The sequence below is a fragment of the Mustela nivalis genome (genome assembly GCF_964662115.1).
Source record: "Mustela nivalis genome assembly, chromosome: 5".
Classification (NCBI taxonomy): domain Eukaryota; kingdom Metazoa; phylum Chordata; class Mammalia; order Carnivora; family Mustelidae; genus Mustela; species Mustela nivalis.
Genome location: NC_139024.1, coordinates 37,067,809 through 37,091,183, shown reverse-complemented (window position 1 = coordinate 37,091,183; position 23,375 = coordinate 37,067,809). Strand labels below are relative to the sequence as shown.

Genomic DNA, 23,375 nt, shown 5'->3' with positions numbered 1-23,375 from the left:
TAAAAGCTTTCTCATATACAACCTTGTCAGCAATAGCACTTAGTGACCTACAGGGCAGCTATTTACTAAAAACAGGAACTCAGTAATTGAGGCTCCTATATACTGTCTCTGCAAGCTTGCACCAAAACATACTACAAAGGCTTGAGCTAAATGCTTTTTAAGCCGCTAAAGTTTCTACTTCAGCATATGTCTCTGCCCAAAATACCCCAGGTCACCACGACTTCCATTATATTTCATATGTAATTCCCCATTGATTAGAGTTGGAATTATCCTTAGTTTGGATGAGAACAAAATTAGCCTTCAACTAGACAAGCCCTACCTTCAGATACATGGCATTTCAGAAATGGCCTTTCCAGGAGGGCTTTGGTAGATCAGTAGCCTGTTAAATGGAGAGGCTGCTGCTGTGTCTTAGGCTTCCTTGATTTCTGACCTATTGTGATCTTTATGTTGACCTCAACCGAATATGACTTACAGGTGAAGAAAAGTTCTAATTTTAGGACTATATCATAGGGCACATTGGACAGGGCTAAAAATTAACATTTATTGAGCAGGGTTTTTTTTTTTTTTTAAGGCACAGTTTTTTATTAGAATCTTTACATATATTATCTCATTCACTCCACAAAATAAACTAATAAGGTAGCTGTGATTAGAGTCTTTGTACACAGGCACATTTTGAAGCTGAGAAAGGTAAAGGTAAAGAGGCATGTCCACAGACACGTGCAGAAACTAGCTGAACGGAATTTAAGTAAAAGTACTCCGGTTACAAAGCCTAGAATATTACAGGATACTATTATTTTAGCTTTTGGTTTGGGTATTAGTCACCAATTTACTGTACATGAATTCCAGTGACTGTAACTTTCTTGATTATAACCTAAGGGTTAAGTTCTCCCCCATACTTTATCACAATTTACAATAGGCACAGAGAATGTTAGAACCAGAATAGTTCTTAGTGCACTAGAATCTGATTTCCATGAGGACAGGGACTTTGCCTTATTCACTGTCATATATTCAGCAAGGAGAACAGTTATTAGGAACATAGTGAGAACAAAGTGAATAAAGTAAAATATCTCTCCAACTCAATATCTTGAATTTTATAGCTAGGGCACTGAGATTTCGAAAACCAAAATGACTTGTCAAAGCTAAGTGTTTACTTAGTAGGAGATTGGAATAGACTCTAGTTTTACTTGTATTATGGTCAGTGGGTTTTCCAGTATTTCAAATTGCCCCTAACTGGACAGCACAAGACAACCCTTTTCTGATCCATGTATTAGAAGTACAAAGAACAGAAATAAACAAACAAAAATCCCACTTATGGGTGTCTTTTGTTAAAGACTGCTGAGCATGGCGTGAAGCACTTTCAAGAAATTTTCAGTTGGGTAAATTGGCTGAGAAAGAATACATGATCAATTATTTATAGTAAACCATTTTATGACCTTCAAACTACAGCACATAATTGTAAATTTTATGAATTGGGAAAGTTTTTTTTCTTACTATATAGACTTAGTATTACAGCTCTTGAAGTCAACAGCTACTTTATTTTCTTTCAGATATTAAAACTCTTTAAGAATAATCACCTAGGGGGGCGCCTGGGTGGCTCAGTGGGTTAAAGCCTCTGCCTTCAGCTCAGGGTCCTGGGATCGAGCCCCACATCGGGCTCTCTGCTCTGCGGGGAGCCTGCTTCCTCCTCTCTCTCTCTCTCTCCCTGCCTCTCTGCCTACTTGTGATCTCTGTCTGTCAAATAAATAAATAAAATCTTTAAAAAAAAAAAAAGAATAATCACCTAGGAATAAACCTAAGAAATTAAGAGAACTTACATAAAGAAAATAATAATTATTTATTCAGTTACAGACATATGTAATTCAAAAAGGTATAGATTGTTTTCTGAGATAGGAAAACTCAACATTGGACAGATAATCTGCTTTATTCAGATTATTACATAAATTAACATAAAAATGACAATTCATTGAGAACTTCCAGAGGAATTTTTTTTTTTAAACTCAACAAAAAGATAATATAATTTAGCTAGGCAAGTAAATACTTGAGAAGATTCAGTGAAATTAAGAATGATAATTATAATTGAAATATAAAAATCTAAATCTGCATTAAGTTAAATGTCATATTAGGCAAAAAAATAAACAATGAACAATTAATATTAGAATTTTCAGAAAGAGGCTCCAGTCTCTACATGGCTTGGTAGAAAATTTAAGTCTTTAAAAATACTGTGAGGAGGATATATTTTATAGTAAATAATGTCGAAACAACTGAAAAGATTAGTGGAAATAGAAACACCATGCTGGATATAAAATATATTCTTGATAACTTAAAATTTTAACATAAGCCATTGAATAAAAGAACATGTGAGTAACTATTTTTTATAACATTGTTATGGATAAGGCTTTTCAAAGCATACTATGCTCACAGAACAATAAGCAAATGCTAGACAAAAAAATTTAAACTTCTCTGTGTCATGGGATACCATATATAAAATGAAAACACAACAAATTGGAAACATCTGTCATATGTAATTTGAGATATATCTTATTTGTTTAATTCGTTCAGTTAACAAATATTTATTTAGTGCCTAACTTGTCCTAAGCACTCTTTTTAAGTTCTGAGTTGAACAATGTCTAAAACAGACTTAAAAAATACATATCTGATTCTAAGATGCTTACATCCTAATAGGGGTAGGAAGGCGATATCTAGGAAGTAACATGAAGTAGAATAAATACTATGCTAACAGTGAAAAGTACTAACGAGGAAAAATTAGGCAGGGAAAAGAGATGGGAAATATTGCTGATGGGTGCAATTTTAGATCAAACATACAGATCACCTTAAGTAGTACAACCTTACCATATATTCCTTTTTGAGACATAAAATGAAATAAATGGAGACAAAAGCATGTACACGATAGGCATAGTTATCTACTCTGCATTTTTAAATTAAATTAAATGGGATTTTACTGGAGATTTTTAATTGTGTAATTTCATCAGTAGATAGGTGATTTAGGATCCTGTAAAAATGGGAGGTGACGTTGTATTTTTGAAGTAGAAGAAAGCAAGGCAAAGGACCGCTCCTTTTATCCTGTGAATGTCCACAGGAACCTCGCCGATCTTTTCTCAGTCACCTTTTTCCATGAATTGTTCCTCCTGATTTTCTTTGATTGAATTGTCAAGCATTATCTGCAGAAACCTTTCTACTATTACCTAACTGCCACTTAATATGCTTCTCACATGCTGCAAGACATAAATGTCTGAGAAATGAATAGGAGAAAGATGATTCTGCATCTGTTGTTAAAGACAGCCGTCATTGCTCTCAAACGAAGAGAACATTGGAAAATATTCTGGTTAAATCACAGGATCTGCTAAAAAAAGAAAAAGTGTAAAGGACTAATAGACATTCTAGGACAGAGGCACGTTTAATGCTTAAGTTCTAAATTCCGGATACTTACTCACACTATGTGTTTTGAAGGGCAATAAAAAGACACCCTTGATTCTTGGTTCTAGATTGCAGACAGAAAAGCAGTGTCTATTGGACTGCTTGTATTTACAAGGTAAACTAATGAATTTGTGTAGAAAAGATGTCTGGAGTTGCTAATGCTGGCTGCTATGTTTGCATTATCTGTTCTGCTCCAGTTTCCCAAACCAAATCAATGATTATTTACTGAATGCCGCCACACCACCAACTTTATTCTCGATGCTCTAGGGGATAGAAAATGATTGATTATACCTTATGTCCTTGACTTAAAGGAGGATATAATCAGGTTAAGAAAGTAAGTTGTAAGTGCAGAAAATAAGACACACACTTTAAAGAATGCCATGGATTTTTACAGGAGGAATCTCTACAACCCAGAGTCAGATTACATCACTCTTCCTCTGACACTCCCTAATGACTTCCCAGGTACCTCAGTTAAAAAGTCCAAGTCCTTAGAGTGGTTACCTGACTTCCCTGCCTACTACCATCTCCGCGTTGCATTTTAGTGATCGTCTTGCCACATTACTAGAGCTCACCAGGCTTTCCAGCCTAATGGCTTCACATACGGTGTTCCATCTGTCTAGAACACTCTTCCCTTAGACATGAACATGGTCACTCCCTTTCTTCCTCTCTGTCATTACTGTCACCCTCTTACTGTTAAAATTGTTAAGTCAGCCTCTACCTTACCACTCCATTCCTACTCCCTATTCTTTATTGCTTTCTAAAAACCACATATTTCATTAATTTATTTTGTGGCTTATCTCCATCATCTCTCTAATATTTCTTTAAAAAATAAATTCTAAAATTTTATTTAAAATTCATTTAAAAGAGGGGCGCCTGGGTGGCTCAGTGGGTTGAGCCTCTGCCTTTAGCTCAGGTCATGATCTCAAGGTCCTGAGATGGAACCCCACATCGGGCTCTCTGCTCAGTGGGGAGCCTGCTTCCCCCTCTCTCTCTGCCTGCCTCTCTACCTATTTGTGATCTCTGTCTGTCAAAAATAAATAAGTAGATAAATAAATAAATAAAATCCTTAAAAAAATTCATTTAAAAGAATAAGTTGCAGCTCTAATGAGGGCTGCAATTTTTTTGTGTTTTTTTCCCCCACAACAATTCGATGGCTTCTCTACTACCGCCTGATACAAAATACATATATAGAGAGAATTAATGAACAATAGGGAGTTCACAGAAGAAAAGCATGAGCAAACCTTAAATAAGGGGGAAATATGATTAAGCGGGGAGAAAGAAATGTAAAAAGGTGATGATAGTAAAAAGAGAAATTATGCAAGAAAAAGTCCAAGGAATTATATGAAAGGCTGAAGCAGTTCTGCTATACAGAATGTACTAGATTAAAATCTCTTAAGAATCCCCAAATGCCCTTTGCTGGTTACAAATCACTTTTTTAAGGACTCTTTCCTCCTACAATTTTGCTTTCTCCATTGAAAGCCTCATGGGTAATTCTACTCAAATGACCGTGTAAGACAGAAGTGCTTGTCTGATAACAAAAAAACACAATACATATAATTACACAATTAAGTGACCAATAACTACTGATTCCAAAAGTGGCTTTCCTGCTAATTCTTTCTAAGTATTAATGCTAATTTATATTTATTAGACATATTAAAGTTACTCTGAAAAATAACATAGCCTGGAAACTGCCAAACAAATGAAAATCACAGTCTTTAACTTACTGTATTACTTATGGGAATAGATACTAGAAACTGAGTAAATTTTTTTTTCTTTTGTTGTAAATACTTTCATTAGTGTCATCTTCACAAACGTGTAAGAAGATTAAAAAAAAATTTGCTGCTATGTGCTCTGAATGTTCATGCAGATATAATGGTATTTAATACGGTCACTCATTTACAGGTACTCAGTTAATACCCAGAACTTTTTTGCTTTAAAATAAATCAATTTGTATGAGTGCTACAATAAAATATCAGAATAAAATCTATTTTAGTCTAGGAAGTGAAAATACTTGCTAATATTTTTACATGAAAGAAAAACTAGTGTGAAAATCTCTACTTATGCTAGAATCATACTTATTTGAACTAAAGAAGTCCAAACATGTCTCTAACTTTAAAAGAACTTTCGAAAAATATGATTTGACTGGAGAATTGGGGAAGCAGCCTATAATTCCTTCTCTTCTCTCATAAATAAAGCCTCCCAGCAATCCCAGTTAGATGGCTCTTTATTTGGCTGATGTGCCAGAGATTATATTGAGAACTTTATACTTTATCTCATTTAATGGGATAAGGGAACCATGATGTTAGCTTCTGTGGGAATGAAAATATAAAGAATGCCCTCAAAGAGTTTATCAAATATTAGGTTCCTAAGAAGGACTAAAAAGTTGTAGGAATATATTTCTCAATTACTCAAATGGATTTAATTAAATAGTAGTTTCTGTTGATATGGCTAACCCCTTAAATGTGTCTATGACACAGTACTATTGACTTAAAAATTCTAAAATCTGAAGATTTAGAGGAAAATAAAGACCCCAAATTAGGTAGTATTTCACATAGTCTGCTATACTCAACTAAACACAGGTTTGTTTGTTTGTTTTAATGTAACATTAGTTCCAATGTTTAATATAACTCACTATAAATGGGTTTTTTTCTTTCCCTAATTTCTAAGCTGAATTCCATGTGCAACTCAAATTAATTCATATATTTATAAAATATATAAGTAATATAGACTCTTTACAGATAACCTAACTAAATTTTCTAAGGCACAAGACCATCAATCCTCAGTATATTTCCAACTAGGTTAAAATTTGAACTGAATTCTATAATCTACAGTAGAAACAATAGATTTTGATTTGTCAGATGAGAGAAATCAACTCTTTCTTGAGAGAGAAAAATCTCTCCATGAACATAAACTGAATAATTTAGTTGTTTTAGCAGAAATTATTTATTTTAACAGAAAATAATATAGTGAATAGGCACATTTAGAATTATTCCTATCTCAATTTAATCTTAATAGGATACTACTATATAAAAGAAGTATAATTATGAATATTATAATTGAAAACATAACTGCAAATAAAATGAAATGACTATAAATTATCAAGCCTATCTAAATTGCATCTATTTACAAAGGAAATGCTTAATGTTGCCATCATTTTATCAACTAAATATTAGGTTCTCTGTGTTTTCCGTGTTAGAAAACCAACCAGTGTGATAATATGAGGTCTGAAAAAAATTCACCATGATGACAAACATAAAATTCTAGTTGAGAAGATATTGTGTATACAATATAGCAGAAACAAATCAAAGATAACAAACCTTTAAATCTATTCAGCTAATGAACTGAGTTGTTTTGACTCTGATAACACATCTTGAATAAACTTTTCTGCTATAATCTTCAGATTTCTCTAGATTAAATTATACCCACAAGACTTCATCAATACATATTATGGAAAAGAAAATTATTTATCCTCACTGCCTTTTTCCTTCTGACACAGAAAACTTCCAGGGCACTGAATCTATTCAATCAAAGCTATATATTCCATTCAATACCTATTCAATAAAATACATATATATTGTTTTTATTTTAAATTTTATACTGAAGAGTATACAGTTTTCAAGTCAAGTTTATTTATATTCGCCTTATGCTGATTAATACAGATTGAATTTCATGGCATTGAGATCAAACCATTAGCAGATGGTGGAAAAATAAGAACAATTATGTTAAAATATGTATGCACTTGTGATAGATATTAATATAGACCAATATTATGACGGCGTTCCTTATCCCCTGACAATTGTGTGATTATATCCCGTCCCTTTCATTCTGGGGAGAGCACTCATCCATGCTTTAGACCTGGATAAAACCAGGACTAGTAACTAACAACAAAAGTACCTTGCCTGGTTATGTGAAACTAGTGAAAGTAGTAAACAATCTCTACTCAGTGTTCTCAAATATCAATATTTCTTTTCAGCGAATATGAATGTGGGCATTTTTGTTCAGATGTCATCACTATCAGAATAAAGGAAGAACATTATCCCAATGCTTCCATTCGCAGTGTTCCTGGTAGAGGGTATCAAGTGGGAGAGACGTGGGGGAACAGAGTACGTGAACAGTAGCAGACGAACAGTATCAGTCCCAGAAACCTGACACTGCCCAAAGAGAAAGTATACTCTTTGTTATCTCATGAAATGCTGGCTGTTTTTAATCTTTTGAGGTTTAATCACTATTGAGTGATATGCTATATGATAACTCAAATGCTGTCTCAGGCGCTAGCCATCACCTTTCCCTCCTGCTCAGGATATTAGAAAGTTTTCTCTGTGGCTCACTGAGCTGAGCACACAGGCCCTTCCATACCTGCTCTGGCTGCCATGCAACAGATTAATACACAAAAGGCAAGAATATTCTATTATTTCTGTTGTTATAATTAGTACAATCAAGGCACTACTAATTCTGATAATAGTTAAAAGTTCATAGGTGAACCTCTGCATGTAGATTTCATATAATTTTTTTATGAACAATTCAAATATTTTTAACCAATTTCAGAGATCTCTTCCCCTTGAAAAGGCAATATACAGTTATCGTAAGTTTTTAAATTTCATGATATGATAGCTACTTTAAAAATGTTCTGTATTAAAGACTTTACCATCGGAAATGCTAAAAGTAAGAAGTCACTGTAGTTACCAACGTTCTAAATTTTTCCAAGATATACATTTTTTCCAGCATTTACCAAAATAATACTTTAATTGAAATGCTGATCTTGATTTAAAAACAATGGCTCATAAGGCAAATATCACTTTATTTTTGTTTTTTTATTAATTATGTGTTATTAATTTGTTTTTTAATTAATTAATTAATTTTATTATTCTGATACATAGTCACCATACAGTACACCATTAATTTTTGATGTAATGTTCCATGATTCATTGTTTGTGTATAACACCCAGTGCTCCATGCAATACGTGCCCTTCTTAATACCTATCACCAGGCTCACCCATCCCCTCACCCCACCTCCCTTCTAAAACCCTTAGTGTGTTTCCTGGAGTCCAGAGTCTCTAATGGTTCCTCTCCCACTGCAATTTCCCCTCCAAATATCACTTTAATTGAAATAATGCAAAAAACCCTTGGTACCCAATATGGTTAATCGAAGATATCTCTATTACATACACCATTCAAATGAAAACTGTTTTTCAAGTTTCATTAAATTAATTTCAATAAATTAAATTTCATTAAATTATAGTCATATGTAATTTATATAATTAAACATAAGTATATGAAATGAATACATAGCTACATAAATATAATACTATTAAAATATTTTATCATAAGACATTTTACTCTTCAATTCAATTTAAGTAAAGAACAAAATAAATGTTCATATGGAGATCAGCAATTAAAAGCATTAACATAGCTTCTCTTACTAGTGGACTTGAGTAGTTGCACAATTAAATGTACAATGTAGATAAATGTTCTGTTGGCCTCACTAACATCAGAAAATAACATTTTCCAGTTTTTGCCTTATAAAAGGCAAACCAGAAGAGGGAGATCAGAGCGTGGAGAACAAAGTTTTAAGAGGTGGATTTTAACCACTTCGGTCCCTTTATATTTGGTTCACAGTGCTCAATTCCCTAACAGCTTTACTTCATTATCAGGCACCTAACAAGTTGATTTAAGAAGACTAAAACGGGGGGGGGGGGTATGTTTTTGAACAGCCTTCAATAAAGATGAATTATAATTCATTTACGTTTGCATGGTGCTGAGTTTTGGAATAAATTACTTAGCCTATGACATGAGTCAGGTTCATATAAATTTTGGTTATGGTCTCAGTGAAGAAAATTGTAACCCCCAACCCCCACATACTTTTTCAGTTTCATTGTAGGAAGACATCAAAAATTGAGTGAAATTGGGGCGCCTGGGTGGCTCAGTGGTTTGGGCTGCTGCCTTCGGCTCAGGTCATGATCTCAGGGTCCTGGGATCAAGCCCCGCATCGGGCTCTCTGCTCCGCAGGAAGCCTGCTTCTCTCTCTCTCTCTCTCTCTCTCTCTCTCTCTGCCTGCCTCTCTGCCTACTTGTGATCTCTGTCTGTCAAATAAATAAATAAAATCTTTAAAAAAAAATTGAGTGAAATTAAACAATGGAAAATTCTCCAAATAGAGGACATCAATTTTTTTCTGGACATAGTGTTTCAGTTTACAGTCTCAAAAAAGTTCAAAACTCACAGCAAGTTCTCTCCTATACTGTTTGATATAGTGTAAACTGAAATAACCTGTTTACAAAGCACCAATTGTTATTTACTTAACAATAAGCACCAATTCTTGGGAAATTCTTTTCTGCAAATGTATCCCAAATAGATTTTTAAAAAGTCTTCCTTTAGAGAAACAGGAAGCGATTATCAATAATGGTGGAGAATGGAAAACAATAAAAATATCCTACATGTTATTATAAAACCACCTAAAGTGAGTAACTTACATCATGTTACATAAGTAACATAAGTAACATGATGTAAGTAACATGAACTTACACAGTAACATTTCTCACAAATGAAGAAATACTTCATTTGTGAGAAAATGATACTATACGATATTGAGAAAAAAGTAACATGTAGAATATATGTTATTAATAAAAATTTCGGAGGATCTTAACAGTTGTTGAATATCTTCCTTGTTTGTACCTTGTACATATCTGAATTTCCTCTTTTATAGCAAACACATTTATTTTATAGCTGAAAGCAATAAATAAATGTTGTAAGAGATCCTCATATAGTAAAACATTATTTTATATTCTGACTCCCAACATCTCTTTTTCTCTCTTTTCATTCCTTCCAATTCTGTGTTAAAGTTTATACTTTTTTCTCCATTATTTGTCTATTCCATCAACTGTCTTACCCTCTCTTTATCCATTTATTCCATGGTCTGGCTTCTATAAGATCTTATTTAATTTACCAACAGTGGCCTCAACATGCACGATATAGACTATTTAGAATGTTTTGAAAAATAGTGATATTGAAACAATCTTAATGTGTTCACATCTTTTGCCTCGTGACTACACAACCAAATTCCATAGGAAATACTGCTTTTTATTTAGGAAGATAGCCAACATAATTTCTGTGAAGTGTGTAAACCTGGTGATTCACAGACCTGTACCCCTGGGGATAAAAATATATGTTTATAAAAAATAAAAAATTAAAAAAAAAAAAACAAAATACAATATGCCAAAATATATTACATCAGAAAATAAATTTTGAGAAGCTTCATTTTGGTTACATTGTTTTTTAAAAAGTGTTATATGAAGAAATAATCCTACATAACCTACCCATTACCACAACTTGTATCATCTGACATTAATTATTATTTAACTGGCATGGTAATCAACCTAATAACAATTATTGTGATTCTAATTTCAGAGATAAAGAACTTCAGACTTGGATGAGCATTTAACAAAGTAGCATAAGAACATCCAACTGCAAAGCGGCAGAGGCACTTTCCCAGACCCTCTCTGGCCCCCACATAGCTCCTGACTTGCTTCACCATCATTAAGGAGAACATTCATCTACTGAGCATTGACGGATACTTTAGTTTAATCAATGGAGTGGCAAGTACACCTTGCGTACATGACCCACAACCATGACCAACTATTAGACCCACACCTGAAAACCATGTTAATGGACATTATTCTGAAGAACACACATGCCAATCTCTGAACTCTAAAATAAACACCTCCACTATCTGCCCACCTTCCTTGTTCAACTTTTTACCTGTGGTGTTCCATGCTTTTGCCTTACCAATTTCATGGCCAGGGAAGCTGTTTAAGCTTTTCACAATGTGTTCTTTTACTCATGATTAAAACGCTATTAATTCACTCTCGGTTTTAATCCTTTCCTTAAAGAGACCATTTGTTTTATGAGAGCCCTATTGCAGGAGAAGGCCTCCTGGATATAGATATCCTAAAATATATCTTTAATGGTTTATGAAAAAGTAAATTTCATTGGTCCTGTTATAGAACTTAAAGTTCATCAGGGTCAAAGAGAAATGGCTGAGCTAAGCTACTAACTAAAAAAAATGGTTAGAGGTTATGATGAGAACACTAGATTTAAAAGGAAGCATGTGATTTGTTTATGCTATCATTAGAAGGTTCTAACCTGCCCTAGTTATGATCATAATAGAGTGAAGTCAACAAATAATTAGATGAGCCTACTTTACTCTCTCAGATCACAACTGGTAACACAGGCAGGAATTGATTTCTAATTTTTTTTTCCTATTTAACCATAAATATGTAACAGATTATCTATGTTTAAGAATAAGAGCATGACATTCCCTTTCCAACTTCCTAAGTAATTTAATGTTGAAAACTAAATCCTTAAAAGTTTGCAACCACTGAACTGAACATGTCAAGCAGCTTATAACATTAAAATTAACTCATATAAAATCAACCTGAAAATATTTAAGGTTTCTTCCTCTGGAGCTACAGATATTTTTAGAGATCTTGAAAGCTTTCATTTTGATATAGTTTTTATTTGATTATACACTGCATTTATAGGATTTCTAGGTTGTGCATAATACAACTTCATTGCAGACATCTACACTTTTTAGGCAATATCTGTTCTTCTAAATTACTAACAATCAGGTCTCAGGTTGCTTATTTTATATGTAATAAATCATTTACACATAAAATATCAATTGAATAAAGTAATTACTTTCTATGCCAGTTGCTAAAAATGACTAAGTAAACCTAAGGCACAAATTTTTAGAGAAGAATGATGTATTTTCAAGAACTTCCTGTTGATTATTGAGTTTCTATATTACATAAATTAAGGGGTTCATTTCAAGATTCTCTGGATATATATCCTATATGTATGGCTTCTAAATGGATAAGTGATGTAGACATAAAAACAAATATTGAAAACACTTAGAAGTTGGATGGAAAATAACAATTAGCCTTGACAAGAGAAAACTGAACCACAGCCTTAAGATGGAATGTAGTAATTTCATATTGCACATTTAGTAAAGCTACCTGCTGTGTTTACTAGGGTCATTCCTCCCTAGCTGCTCTTTGCCAAACAAATAATAACATGTGGGACATTTTGGATTTCCTCTCATCTCTCTGCTAGGATGAAAGGAAGCTTAAGGGCAGATGATCTTGAGGGCTTTATTCTCTACTGTATATGTGGTATGTTTGCCTGGGTAGATACAAAACAATGCTACAGAAACCCCATAACCTTCTGGCTTTGGAATTTATCAGAGGAATTTTAAAGACTTACTATTTTAATTATGTTTCAAATAAGCTAATGTGAAAATAAATTCACATGCTCCTGCATGGTAGGTAGAAGTGTGTCCTAGGAATGCCCAGTATGACCCACCATAGAGGTTACCTTGGAAAAAAAGTTTAGAACAGAAAGGTGCTAAAATTTGGGAGACACATTTATATAAGACCCCGTTTTGTGTTGCTTTTGGTCCTTTATATGTGAATTATGGGCCATGATTGATTTTCTGACACTTTTTTCGGGGTATTCCATTTTAAGACTAGCAAAGTGATTAATCCGACTATGAACCTTCTTGTAATAACGCCTTGCCAAATGAAGAACCAGTCTTAAGCAGCCTTTGTACTTGATCACAGAGTTATACATAATTACAAGTTTAAATATCAACTGCTTGGGCAGAACCAATTTTCCCGGAATAAAACCAGCTCAGTTGTGTACTCCCCCACATAAATCCTACCCATCCCCAATCCCTTCAGCTGTTATAAAAGCAGAAATCCTTGACCTCGTCTAGCACCTCCAATATGTGAAACTGGCTCCTGCTGCCATCACAGCTGGCTTAAGAATCCCTTGGAGAGTCATTAGCTACAGAAAGAGATGAAATAGCTTATCTAATGAGGTTACAATATGAGCTGGAACTCTTCATCCTCCTTCAAGCCAGCCATCCAATAATCATAGCTCTCATTCTCACCTCCATATCTTCTTCAGTACCATTTTCTGTACCTGGAATGCTCTATCATTTCTTCTTGATCAAAATACTACACTGCATGAAGCTTGAAGAGCTAATCCAATTATGGCATTATCTTCAGAAGAAAAATGTTGTACTTATAAGACATACTGCATTCCTATGTGTTAACATCTCTCTCTCTTGTTAATTCATGGATTTCTTAAATGAAATAATATATATGAAAACACTAACACAGTGCTTGGTATATAATATGGCTCTCAAAACTGTGAGTTTCTTTCTCTTGCCTTTATTTTGCCTACAAATTCTCACACAGTTTTTAGTGCATGGCAGAATAAATTGGCCTGCATGTCTCCATAGCTCGCCACGATGCTGCCATCTGCTTGGTGAGAAAGTGAAAGAAACGTGTGGAAAGAAACTACTTGGAATCCGACATTCTGAAGCCAATGAGTTCACTGATTTATGGTATCTAAGTGCAGGTTCGTGGACTAGTGAGTCTCCTTAATGTAGTTTTCACTAGAAAGGAGAAAAACACTTAATGCTATAAATTAGTGCATATTTAATAAAGGTAAATATATTTTATTTTCTGTCCATACAGTTTTTATGTTTATTTTATTTTTTAAAAGATTTTATTTATTTATTTGACAGAGAGAGAGATCACAAGTAGGCAGAGCAGCAGGCAGAGAGAGAGGGGGAAGCAGGCTCCCTGCTGAGCAGAGAGCCCGATCTGGGGCTCAATCCCAGAACCCTGGGATCATGACCCAAGCCGGAGGCAGAGGCTTATGCCACTGAACCACCCAGGTGTCCCTGCCCATACAGTTTTTAAACAACAATTGCTTTTACTAAATAGTGGAGATAAAAGTGTACTGTCATTTGGGGGTATTTTGGGGTTTTTGCTTTGCTGGCTTTATTATTACCCCCGTGGCAGGGGATCATAATAGGATTAGTTGTTCAAGCTTCATGCAGTTTTCCTCATTTATCATGCTTTCCTTTTTTTTTTTTTTTCTAAATTTTATTTTAAAATCACCTAAAATTCTAGAACCAGAAAATTATTGCTGCAGCTAACCAAAAAAAAAAAAAAAAAAGGTGGACTTTTCTGATAAGTATTATAACTATTTTTTCAGATGTTTCAACTTTTCAATCTTTGCTGTTAACTAAATTTAACTTAAATTCTAAATTAAACATATATATATATTCAATATATTATATATATATATATGTATATATATATATTCATTCCTAATATCACAATTTGATTTTATAAATATTTATTAAGGGTTTACTATGTTTACACTATTCTTGCAAAGTTTTCAGAAATAAGATCAAGGAAAAGAAAGATCTCTATTCTAATGAAGCTTACATTCTTCAGAAGAAAGATAGACAATAATTTTAAAAACTAAGAAAGGTGTATGGTATGTAAAGTGAAAAGTGATCTGGAAAAAAAGAAATAGTAAGGCAGGGTCAGGGTGTCAAGATGTTGAGAAGTTACAAGCTGCCGTATTAGATTGGTTGTCAGGATAGATCTAACTGAAAACAGAGGGGTTGAAGGATGGTTTGAAGGAGATGACTTAGCCAAAGGAATATCCAGATGAAGATAATTCTAAAATAGTAAGATTAGCCAGAAAAAAGATACAAAATTAGGCACATTTCTGCTGTGTTTTCGGGACCATGTAAGAGACTGATCTGGTTGGAATAAAGGGGGACAGGGGACAATGGTAGGACATGAGGCTACAGGGGTTAAGGAGGTGAGGCATGAGGCAGAGGACTTAAGGCTTGGTGGAATTTTCTTCCTGCTCTGAGTGAGATGAGAGGCCAGAGCAGCCTTCTGAGCAAAAGATAAAGTGGTCTATACTTTAAAAGGTTCTAGTTGTTGTGTTGAAAACAGACTATAAGGGAAAAAGTATAGGACAACAGAAACTTACACTAAAGTTTTGCAGTCATCCAGGTATAAAATGCTGGTAGCCTGGAACAGTGAGACAGCCATGGATGTGGAAAAGTAGTCAGATCCTCTCTCTATATATTTTATAAATATATAAATGTTGAGAGTAGAGTCAACAGAATTTCCTGAAAAACTGCATATATTAATAATCAAGTATTATAGTAATCTTTACTTAGTAACCAATAACTGATAATTATAAACTCACATGGAAAATAATACCTATACATCAGTGTATAGGTTTTTTGTTTTTGTTTTTTGTTTTTTCATTTCTGTAGGAAACCAAAAGATAAATTTTCTCTCCTGAAGATCCCTCTTACCACTATATATATTTACTAGATATTTAGAAGATGGACTATGTATTAATTTGGATACGATATTGCCATAAGAAAATTTGGTAAATAATGAAAGCTGTGACTCAGCGGCAAAATCTGTAGCAAGCACTGTGTGTAATTATTAGTGGGTTACTCGTTTAAGGAAAAGAAATCACTGATCCATTTCATTGATTAATTAATGTCCTTTGGAAACTGTAGAAATTTGAACCAATACCATATTTTCATGCCTGGTTCTATTTTATCCAGAAGTGCTTTGGTAAATGCCGTATTTTAATCCTAAGAAGCTGCTGCATGTTGGAATATTCTGCATGTTTAACAAAAGCTTAACGAAGCATTTTGATATATAAGTAAAATTCATGTAAAGATTCAGTATATTAGTTCTTTCATTCCAAAAGAGAATTCTTTAAAATTAACATTATATTACAGTGATAGGCATGGTGATTATAAACTGAACATGCCTGGCTATTTTAAAAGAATACAATCATTAGCACAAAATGATTTGTAGTGCAATTTTACCTCAATTGGGAGGAAAACAATTCCCTTTCATATTTAGTAAATATATTTAAGAATGTAGCTAGAAAAAAAGAAATGGAGCTAGAAAACCCAGGTTCTGATAATGCTTTTCTCTCACATGGTTTTAAAAAAGAAGTCATTAGGTCAGATGTACAATTAAAACTGAGGAAAATAGATCTATTTTATAATAAAGAAATATACTGCATTTTGAAATTTCATAAGCATTAGTCAGAAAACGTAATTTGGAAAATTATATTTAAAGCTTACACAGCTTTACTAGTATTTAATGCTTTAGAGACAAGATGGCCCAACACAATTAGCCAAATCCTGAGGCAGCATTAAAATGCTGAAATACAAGATTGTAGAAGCTTCTCAAGTCAGAAGTTTTCCAAAATAATTTTGATTAGTTAAAATATAATTTCACTTATAAAATGACCCATGGTTTACTCAAGAATCTGTATATTTTTATATATTTTATTCTCACATAAAACTGCTAAAGAAAAATAGCAGTGTTCTACTTATCATAAATGCTATGGAGAAGACTTAAAAAAAAAAAAAAGATCTGTAATACACAACCCATGACCTGAAGAAGATACATGTCTTTGTACTTTTTTTTTTTAAGATTTTATTTATTTATTTGACAGACAGAGATCACAAGTACGTAGAGGGGTAGGCAGAAAGAGAGAGAGAGGGAAGCAGGCTCCCCCACTGAGCAGAGCTCCCCATGCAGGGCTCAAACCCAGGACTCTGAGATCATGACCTGAGCCAAAGGCAGAGGCTTTAACCCACTAAGCCATCTAGGCGCCCCTGAATTTGTACTTTAATGTATGTCTTTAAAATCAACATATCACAAAGGGCTATGTAAACATTTGGCATTGGTATTAAAATCTTACGACTCACCTGCATATATATAAACAATGCACTGAACAAGTTCCCACCCCAGTTAGGTACAGCATCAGGACTTCTTGACTGTGCGTCCCAGGATTTGCATTTGTAATGTGCATCTGACATGAATTTGAGGGACATAAAATTTTGAGGCTCAAAGAATGGGCGACAGTAGTACATGATTAATTGATGGTATATATATATATATATATCAATCACAGTGGCTGAGAATATGGTCTATAAAGATCAGTAGAAAAGGGAGACTGCAGCAGATCTTTAAAAATGGATAGAATTTGAATGCACAGAGGTCGGAGGAAGGCATTTCTGGTGAGGGAACTGGATTGTTAGGGAATTGTCAGAAAACAGTTAGTGGGTGGTATGACTCAGGCAGTTAAAGTGATTTGGGTTAGACTGTGGATATCAAGCTGCTGTACCAAGCAGATCTCCTAGTACCTCCTCTTTGGTACTGACTGTTTTGGAGACTGACAGCATATAGTTGAGTATCCCTTTGACAACTCTTCTAGGCTAAGAGCAACCTGGTCCAGGTTCACACCCTCAGGCAGGGGCATATCCAACGGCTACAAAATGGCAGGAGTGGGGATTGCATAAAGACCTGGGTTCTTACCCCAATCCGGATAAAGTGTAGAGTGCCCTCCCAGCTCCAAAGAACTCCGTGCTATTACTCAGATCATTGTTGTGGATGTATCTTCAAGTTCAAGGATTTCCTCTGCCCAATCCTGCTCCCATGGTACACATAAGAGGTTTTAATCTCAAAAGCAGTCCCCAATAAATTTCCTGCATCTCTGTCTCAGAATCTGTTTAACCTTGGAATTCAACCAACAATGCCTGGCTATAGCTGAGCTTGCAAATTAACACTTCTCTAGTTCTTTCCTATATATCTGTTTTGTTTGACACAATGAAGGCGTTGTTTGCTTTAAAATTGAATTATTAAACAGAAAATGCGCAATCTGAGGATTTGACTGAAAAATCCTGATTTCTGGAATTGCCATATCTGGCTCCACTGTATATGAACGCATGCATTTTCAGCAAGAATTGGGAGGTCACAGTTTCCCTTGAGAAGAGTCATTGTCTCTCCTCGTCCCTTTAGTTCACACAACCCCACACTGGCTTCAGTATCGATAGGTCCATGTTTAAGAATTTGTTTTAAATGAATTGGTCAGTTACTCAGGTAAATATCAAAGCTCCAGCTTTTAAGTCTTAATCTTGGCTTTTAAAAACGCTAGAAAATTAGGAAAATCCATAAGGCATAATGAATAAGAGCATGATTTGGGGTTTGATTTCTGTGTAGCCTTGGCTTACTCAAGCCTTCCCTATACCTTTATTTCCTCATCTGTAAAATAGGTATGTTAACATCACTTATATGTGAGGATTCATTGAAATAATGAAGGCAAAGAACCTAATACAGAAACCAGCATAAAGTAAATTAAGCAATCAGTTTTTCACACCAACAGATGCATACACTCACACATTTTATATATGTAATACATATATACATATATATAGTTTATACTCCATGTAATTTATCTATCCATAATAGTTCGTATGTAATTTTATACTGTAGGAAGGTGAAGTAAACAAGTAAATTTAAGATGGATATTTGAAAAAAGGATATAAAATATTTATTAACATTCTTTTCACAATTTAGGTAAAAATATTCCAATAAAATTATACATTTATCAGAACAAGTATCTTTTATAGTCTTTGCATAACAGTTCTTTTGTCTTGTTTTATAAAACCATGAAGCTCCCTGGAAAAGGAAAAATATTTTTATTTTATAGAGGGATACTTTTCTGATAGACTTTTGTAAATAGATACTCTTCCTTAAAGAGTTTCTGAATTTGAACTCACTAGTTCATCCTAAGAATCATGCTTTTTCCAGCACAAGTTTTTGGTAAGAGGATAAAGCAGTGCAGTTAGCTATGGTTCTATCACTGACTGAATCAAGGAGGCATCTTAGTGACTATCTGATCCTGAGTTTATACCTGTAAACTTGAGGTCCCAAATTCATGAGGTCATTGGATCATCAGCATAAAAAAATTATCTTGGTTTCAGTGGTTCATATAAATCTCTAAGGCAAGACTTCCAAAGGTCGCCTGCAGATACTTTTATTCATTATAATAAGCAGTTCTAAGCACTTAGAGGGACATTCCATCCCCTACTCTGTGTGTGCATGTATGTGGGTATGTGTGTGTGCACGTGTGTGTGTGGGTATGTGTGTGTGAGAGTTTTGACAGTTATATGAATAAATATATTAATTAATGCTATTTATGGCTCAAATAAAACAGTAGTCAACCAAATTGGTCATTTTCAGTGAAATTAGTTTATAAGTTTGAATTTAGATTTTATTAATGCAGTATCCAAAGAGGAAGCCAACAGAAAATATGATGTGAGAATTTTTATTAACCACAATTATAGCTTTTGTTCATTGTTTTCAATTTCAAATGTGTAATATAGAACTTTTTGAGTACATGTAGTAACAAGCATTTTAACAGTTTATTTCTAAATATTCATCTCTCTAGTAGATGAATGAGTAGGTAGACTAGACTATATTAAGCACAAATATTTGTGCTTTAAAACTTAGGGCTAAATGTATTATTCTTCCTTCCTAAACTGGCCTCTTGCCCCCTCAGTGTGGGCTCCAATAGGGCAAAATGTCTTCATATATATTTAGGAGTCCTGTCATTCTTCCCCAAATGCTCTCCTTTCTCTCACAATCCCACTCATCAACCCCTGCCATTCCTTAAAGTTTAGCTCCTGAAACAAAATAATGATTTAAAGTCTATAGAATATAAAGTTCTGGGAAACGTGCATGATTTTGTATGCTTACAGATAAATACCATTCATTAGGTACTAAATTTCAATACACAAAGTAGCATGTGTTTCCTGGGCTAGTGTAATCAAGATTGGGGAAAGGCAGCTGTTTGACAATTTTATTTACATTTTCTCAGATTTTATTTTTGAAATTGAAAACTCCATCTGGATTAAAACATATCCCTACAAGGTTAGGAAATCAGAAGCGAAAGAACGCTACCCCTAACTGATCCCACTGGCTCTCACACAGGGCTGCTCCTTAGCATCCTTCAGCTTGATATCATTTTTGGATGTAGCTAAATGCCAGATACCCTGACAAACATACACTCTACCAGCTGGGTCTCCATCTGCTCAACTAAACATTTTCACACCAAATCTGTATAAAAAGCTATGTTTTCAAAGACAGTTATCTACAACTGAAATATTAAAATCTTAACTCCAGGAGTCCTTCCACTCACATATTTCACATGCGTTTAAGCATGAATACAAAACTACCTCCAAGGATTATCGGTGGTGTCCTTGTTCTCTGTTGTCAATAGTTATCTTAAACCATCCATGAAGGGGCAGACAGACTTCTGGGCACAAGAAATATTTTTAAGGTTTTTCACAGAAGTTTTGCTCGCATCTTTGGATGGGTTTGCTTAGAGAAAAATAACCTGTTTAACCTGTTAACCTGAAAAATAAAATGTTTATGGACAGGATGATTTTTTAGAAATACGCATTAAGTTTATCTTGAGATACCTTTCTTTGCCTACATATGAACTTATTATCAATAAATATGTTTATAATTAAATTCTTATAATAGTTATCAGTCTTTTTAGTTAGGCCTCCATTGTACAACGTGGCCAATAAAATCTCAAGTAATTTTTAAACGTTTCTACCTGAAAACCTAATAAATTAAATTAAGACCGTTCTAAAGAACACTCCAAAAGCCTCAGTGGCTATTAGATTTTCTAGGTTGGGGAAGAATCATCTATAAAATATTATTAGATTTTAGGAGACCCAAGAGCAGATGAAAGGTATGAAGTAAAAAAAATATAGTGATATTGTCATTGAGGCAAAATGGGATCACAGAACTCATACAACATATAATTGAATACTAGGAAAAGTTTGGAAACAGGAAACTACATACTCTCAAAACTGTGTACATTACCTTTAGAATATATCGATGGCCATGCTTTAAAAAACATGTGTGCAGGTATGTTAGGGCAAGTAGGAGGAGTCCATTCTTTCAGAGTTGAAAACCATAGTCAAGAAAACAAAGAATTAAGAATGACTTCAAGATATAGACAGAGAAACACAAATCTGCATTTCTTAGCACCTTGGCAAACAAACATAAAGTATTCAGAACTTTGCAATTTCTTACACATCAAGTCCTTGGCCAGGAAGCAAGGGAAATGATTGTGTTCTCACGCAAGAATAGAAGAGAGGTTCTTTTTCTAAGAGGGAGAAGGCCTGTGCATAAGCCCTTCATCCATATGTTTTCCATCCACTATTTGATTCTCTACATATTAATAACATTTCAGAAAGAAAGGCATTCTCTCAGGTGAATATACCTTTTTCAGGATGGAGGTTATAGAGGATTAAAAAATGGGTGTGGACGGGAGGAGGGTGATTTGAGAGGAAGGGAGTGCACATTGAGAGGTTTTGTTCAGGTAAGTATCTTATAAGAAAATAACTTTCAGCCTTCAACTTTACACTTCCCCTAGGGAGACAAAGAAAAGATCCAAATCACAATGCATAAAAATACCTATGGTGGAGGCCAAAATTTCTTTTTAAGAGTCTACCAGCAGAAAAAAATTATAAATGCAAAGAATAATGTATGTACATAGGGAAATTCTTATAAAAACACAACTCAATTCTAATGCTAAATTCAAAGCAAGAGACCAGTGAATTTGGAAATAATTCGTTCTAAATGATTTTTACTTCATAGAAATTTCAACATTACCTCGCTTCTTCTATATCCTCTTCTATATTCTCTTAAGAATCAAAACTCTTTAAGAAAACAAAACAAAACAAAACAAAACCCTCTTCACTTTAATAACCTTCCAGAAGAGGTAACATTCCTCTTTATCAGAACAAATGTCAGGGCTTTTCAATTGCATGATAACACTGGCCAAACCAGAGATGGGTAACGGACTCAGAATAAACATTTGCTAATAAGATCAATTGGTCTAAAATTCCCCATAATTGCAAGCTTTGTTTCAAATGGTAAAAGTTAGGATATAACATCTTACTGTACCACACTGCTTCTCACCCTCCATACCTACTCCTCATCTTGCCAAAATACATCCACTTAGAGCACCCGGGTGACAAATAAAAGATAAAATAAGAAAGGGAACTTAAAAACTATTCCAAGTAAATGAACTGCCACTTTTCTTAATATTGAAAACAGGTGTACACTTAACCAACACTGATTGCAGTAAAAAAAAAAAAAAAATGTTTTGAACACATTGGTAATGCTTAATATTTTATATTTACTCAGACACACTTTGCAGAATCTGAGTCTATTTAATTGGCTGAAGAAAGGACTTTGAATCATAGAAATATCAAAGAAGAAAACTTGCTTAATTCAAGCATTTGCCAAGAAAAAATGGTTATCATCAAACACAAGATTAAATAATTATGTTTTCTTTGCTGGCTCAAGATAGTTGTAGTACTGATGCATACGCTTACTGAAAACAATGACATAACATCCGTCTTTGCCATCAGTGAGATCCATCAAAGATTCAAGAACATGGGGCACCTGGGTGGCTCAGTGGGTTAAAGCCTCTGCCTTCGGCTCAGGTCATGATCCCAGAGTCCTGGGATCAAGCCACACATCGGGCTCTCTGCTCAGCGGGGAGCCTGCTTTCTCCTCTCTCTCTCTGCCTGCCTCTCTGCCTACTTGTGATCTCTGTCTGTCAAATAAATAAATAAATAAACTCCATAAAAAAATAATTCAAGGGGCGCCTGGGTGGCTCAGTGGGTTAAGCCGCTGCCTTCGGCTCAGGTCATGATCTCAGGGTCCTGGGATCGAGTCCCACATCGGGCTCTCTGCTCGGCAGGGAGCCTGCTTCCTCCTCTTTCTCTCTGCCTGCCTCTCTGCCTCCTTGTGATCTCTCTCTGTCAAATAAATAAATAAAATCTTTAAAAAAAAATTCAAGAACAATAATTGTAGATTTATATACTGTCTGATGCCTTCACCAAAAATTAGCCATATAGCAGATGATTTTATCCATAGGCTAATGTTCTTTCGTGAAAACCTCCTAAGAACACTCAAGAATAGCACCATAGTGATAGTGGGAGCAAAAAGAAAAGAGATTGATATCTATTTCCCCCAATAATCTGGTTCCATGAGACACTATTACTTTTGTTTTTTTAAAGATTTTTTTTTATGTATTTGACAGACAGAGATCACAAGTAGGCAGAGAGGCAAGCAGTGAGAGAGAGAGAGGAGAAAGCAGGCTCCCCGCTGAGCAGAGAGCCCCATGAGGGGCTCAATCTCAGGACCCTGAGATCA

At 34.4% G+C, this 23,375-nt stretch overlaps 1 protein-coding gene across 7 annotated transcripts in view; it reads right to left on the bottom strand.

Annotated features, from left to right (window-relative positions):
- The window catches only part of EPHA7 (EPH receptor A7), a 172,912-nt gene that overhangs the window by 58,494 nt on the left and 91,043 nt on the right, over positions 1-23,375 (bottom strand). The window contains exon 6 of one of the 7 annotated variants that reach the window (XM_082731678.1): positions 1,886-3,361. The exons of the other annotated variants lie outside the window; for them this stretch is intronic. Coding sequence (XP_082587804.1) covers positions 3,345-3,361 — 17 coding nt within the window. The 3' untranslated portion in view covers positions 1,886-3,344. Of the gene's footprint in view, positions 1-1,885; positions 3,362-23,375 lie in introns of those variants that run through there. 7 annotated transcript variants of the gene reach the window in all.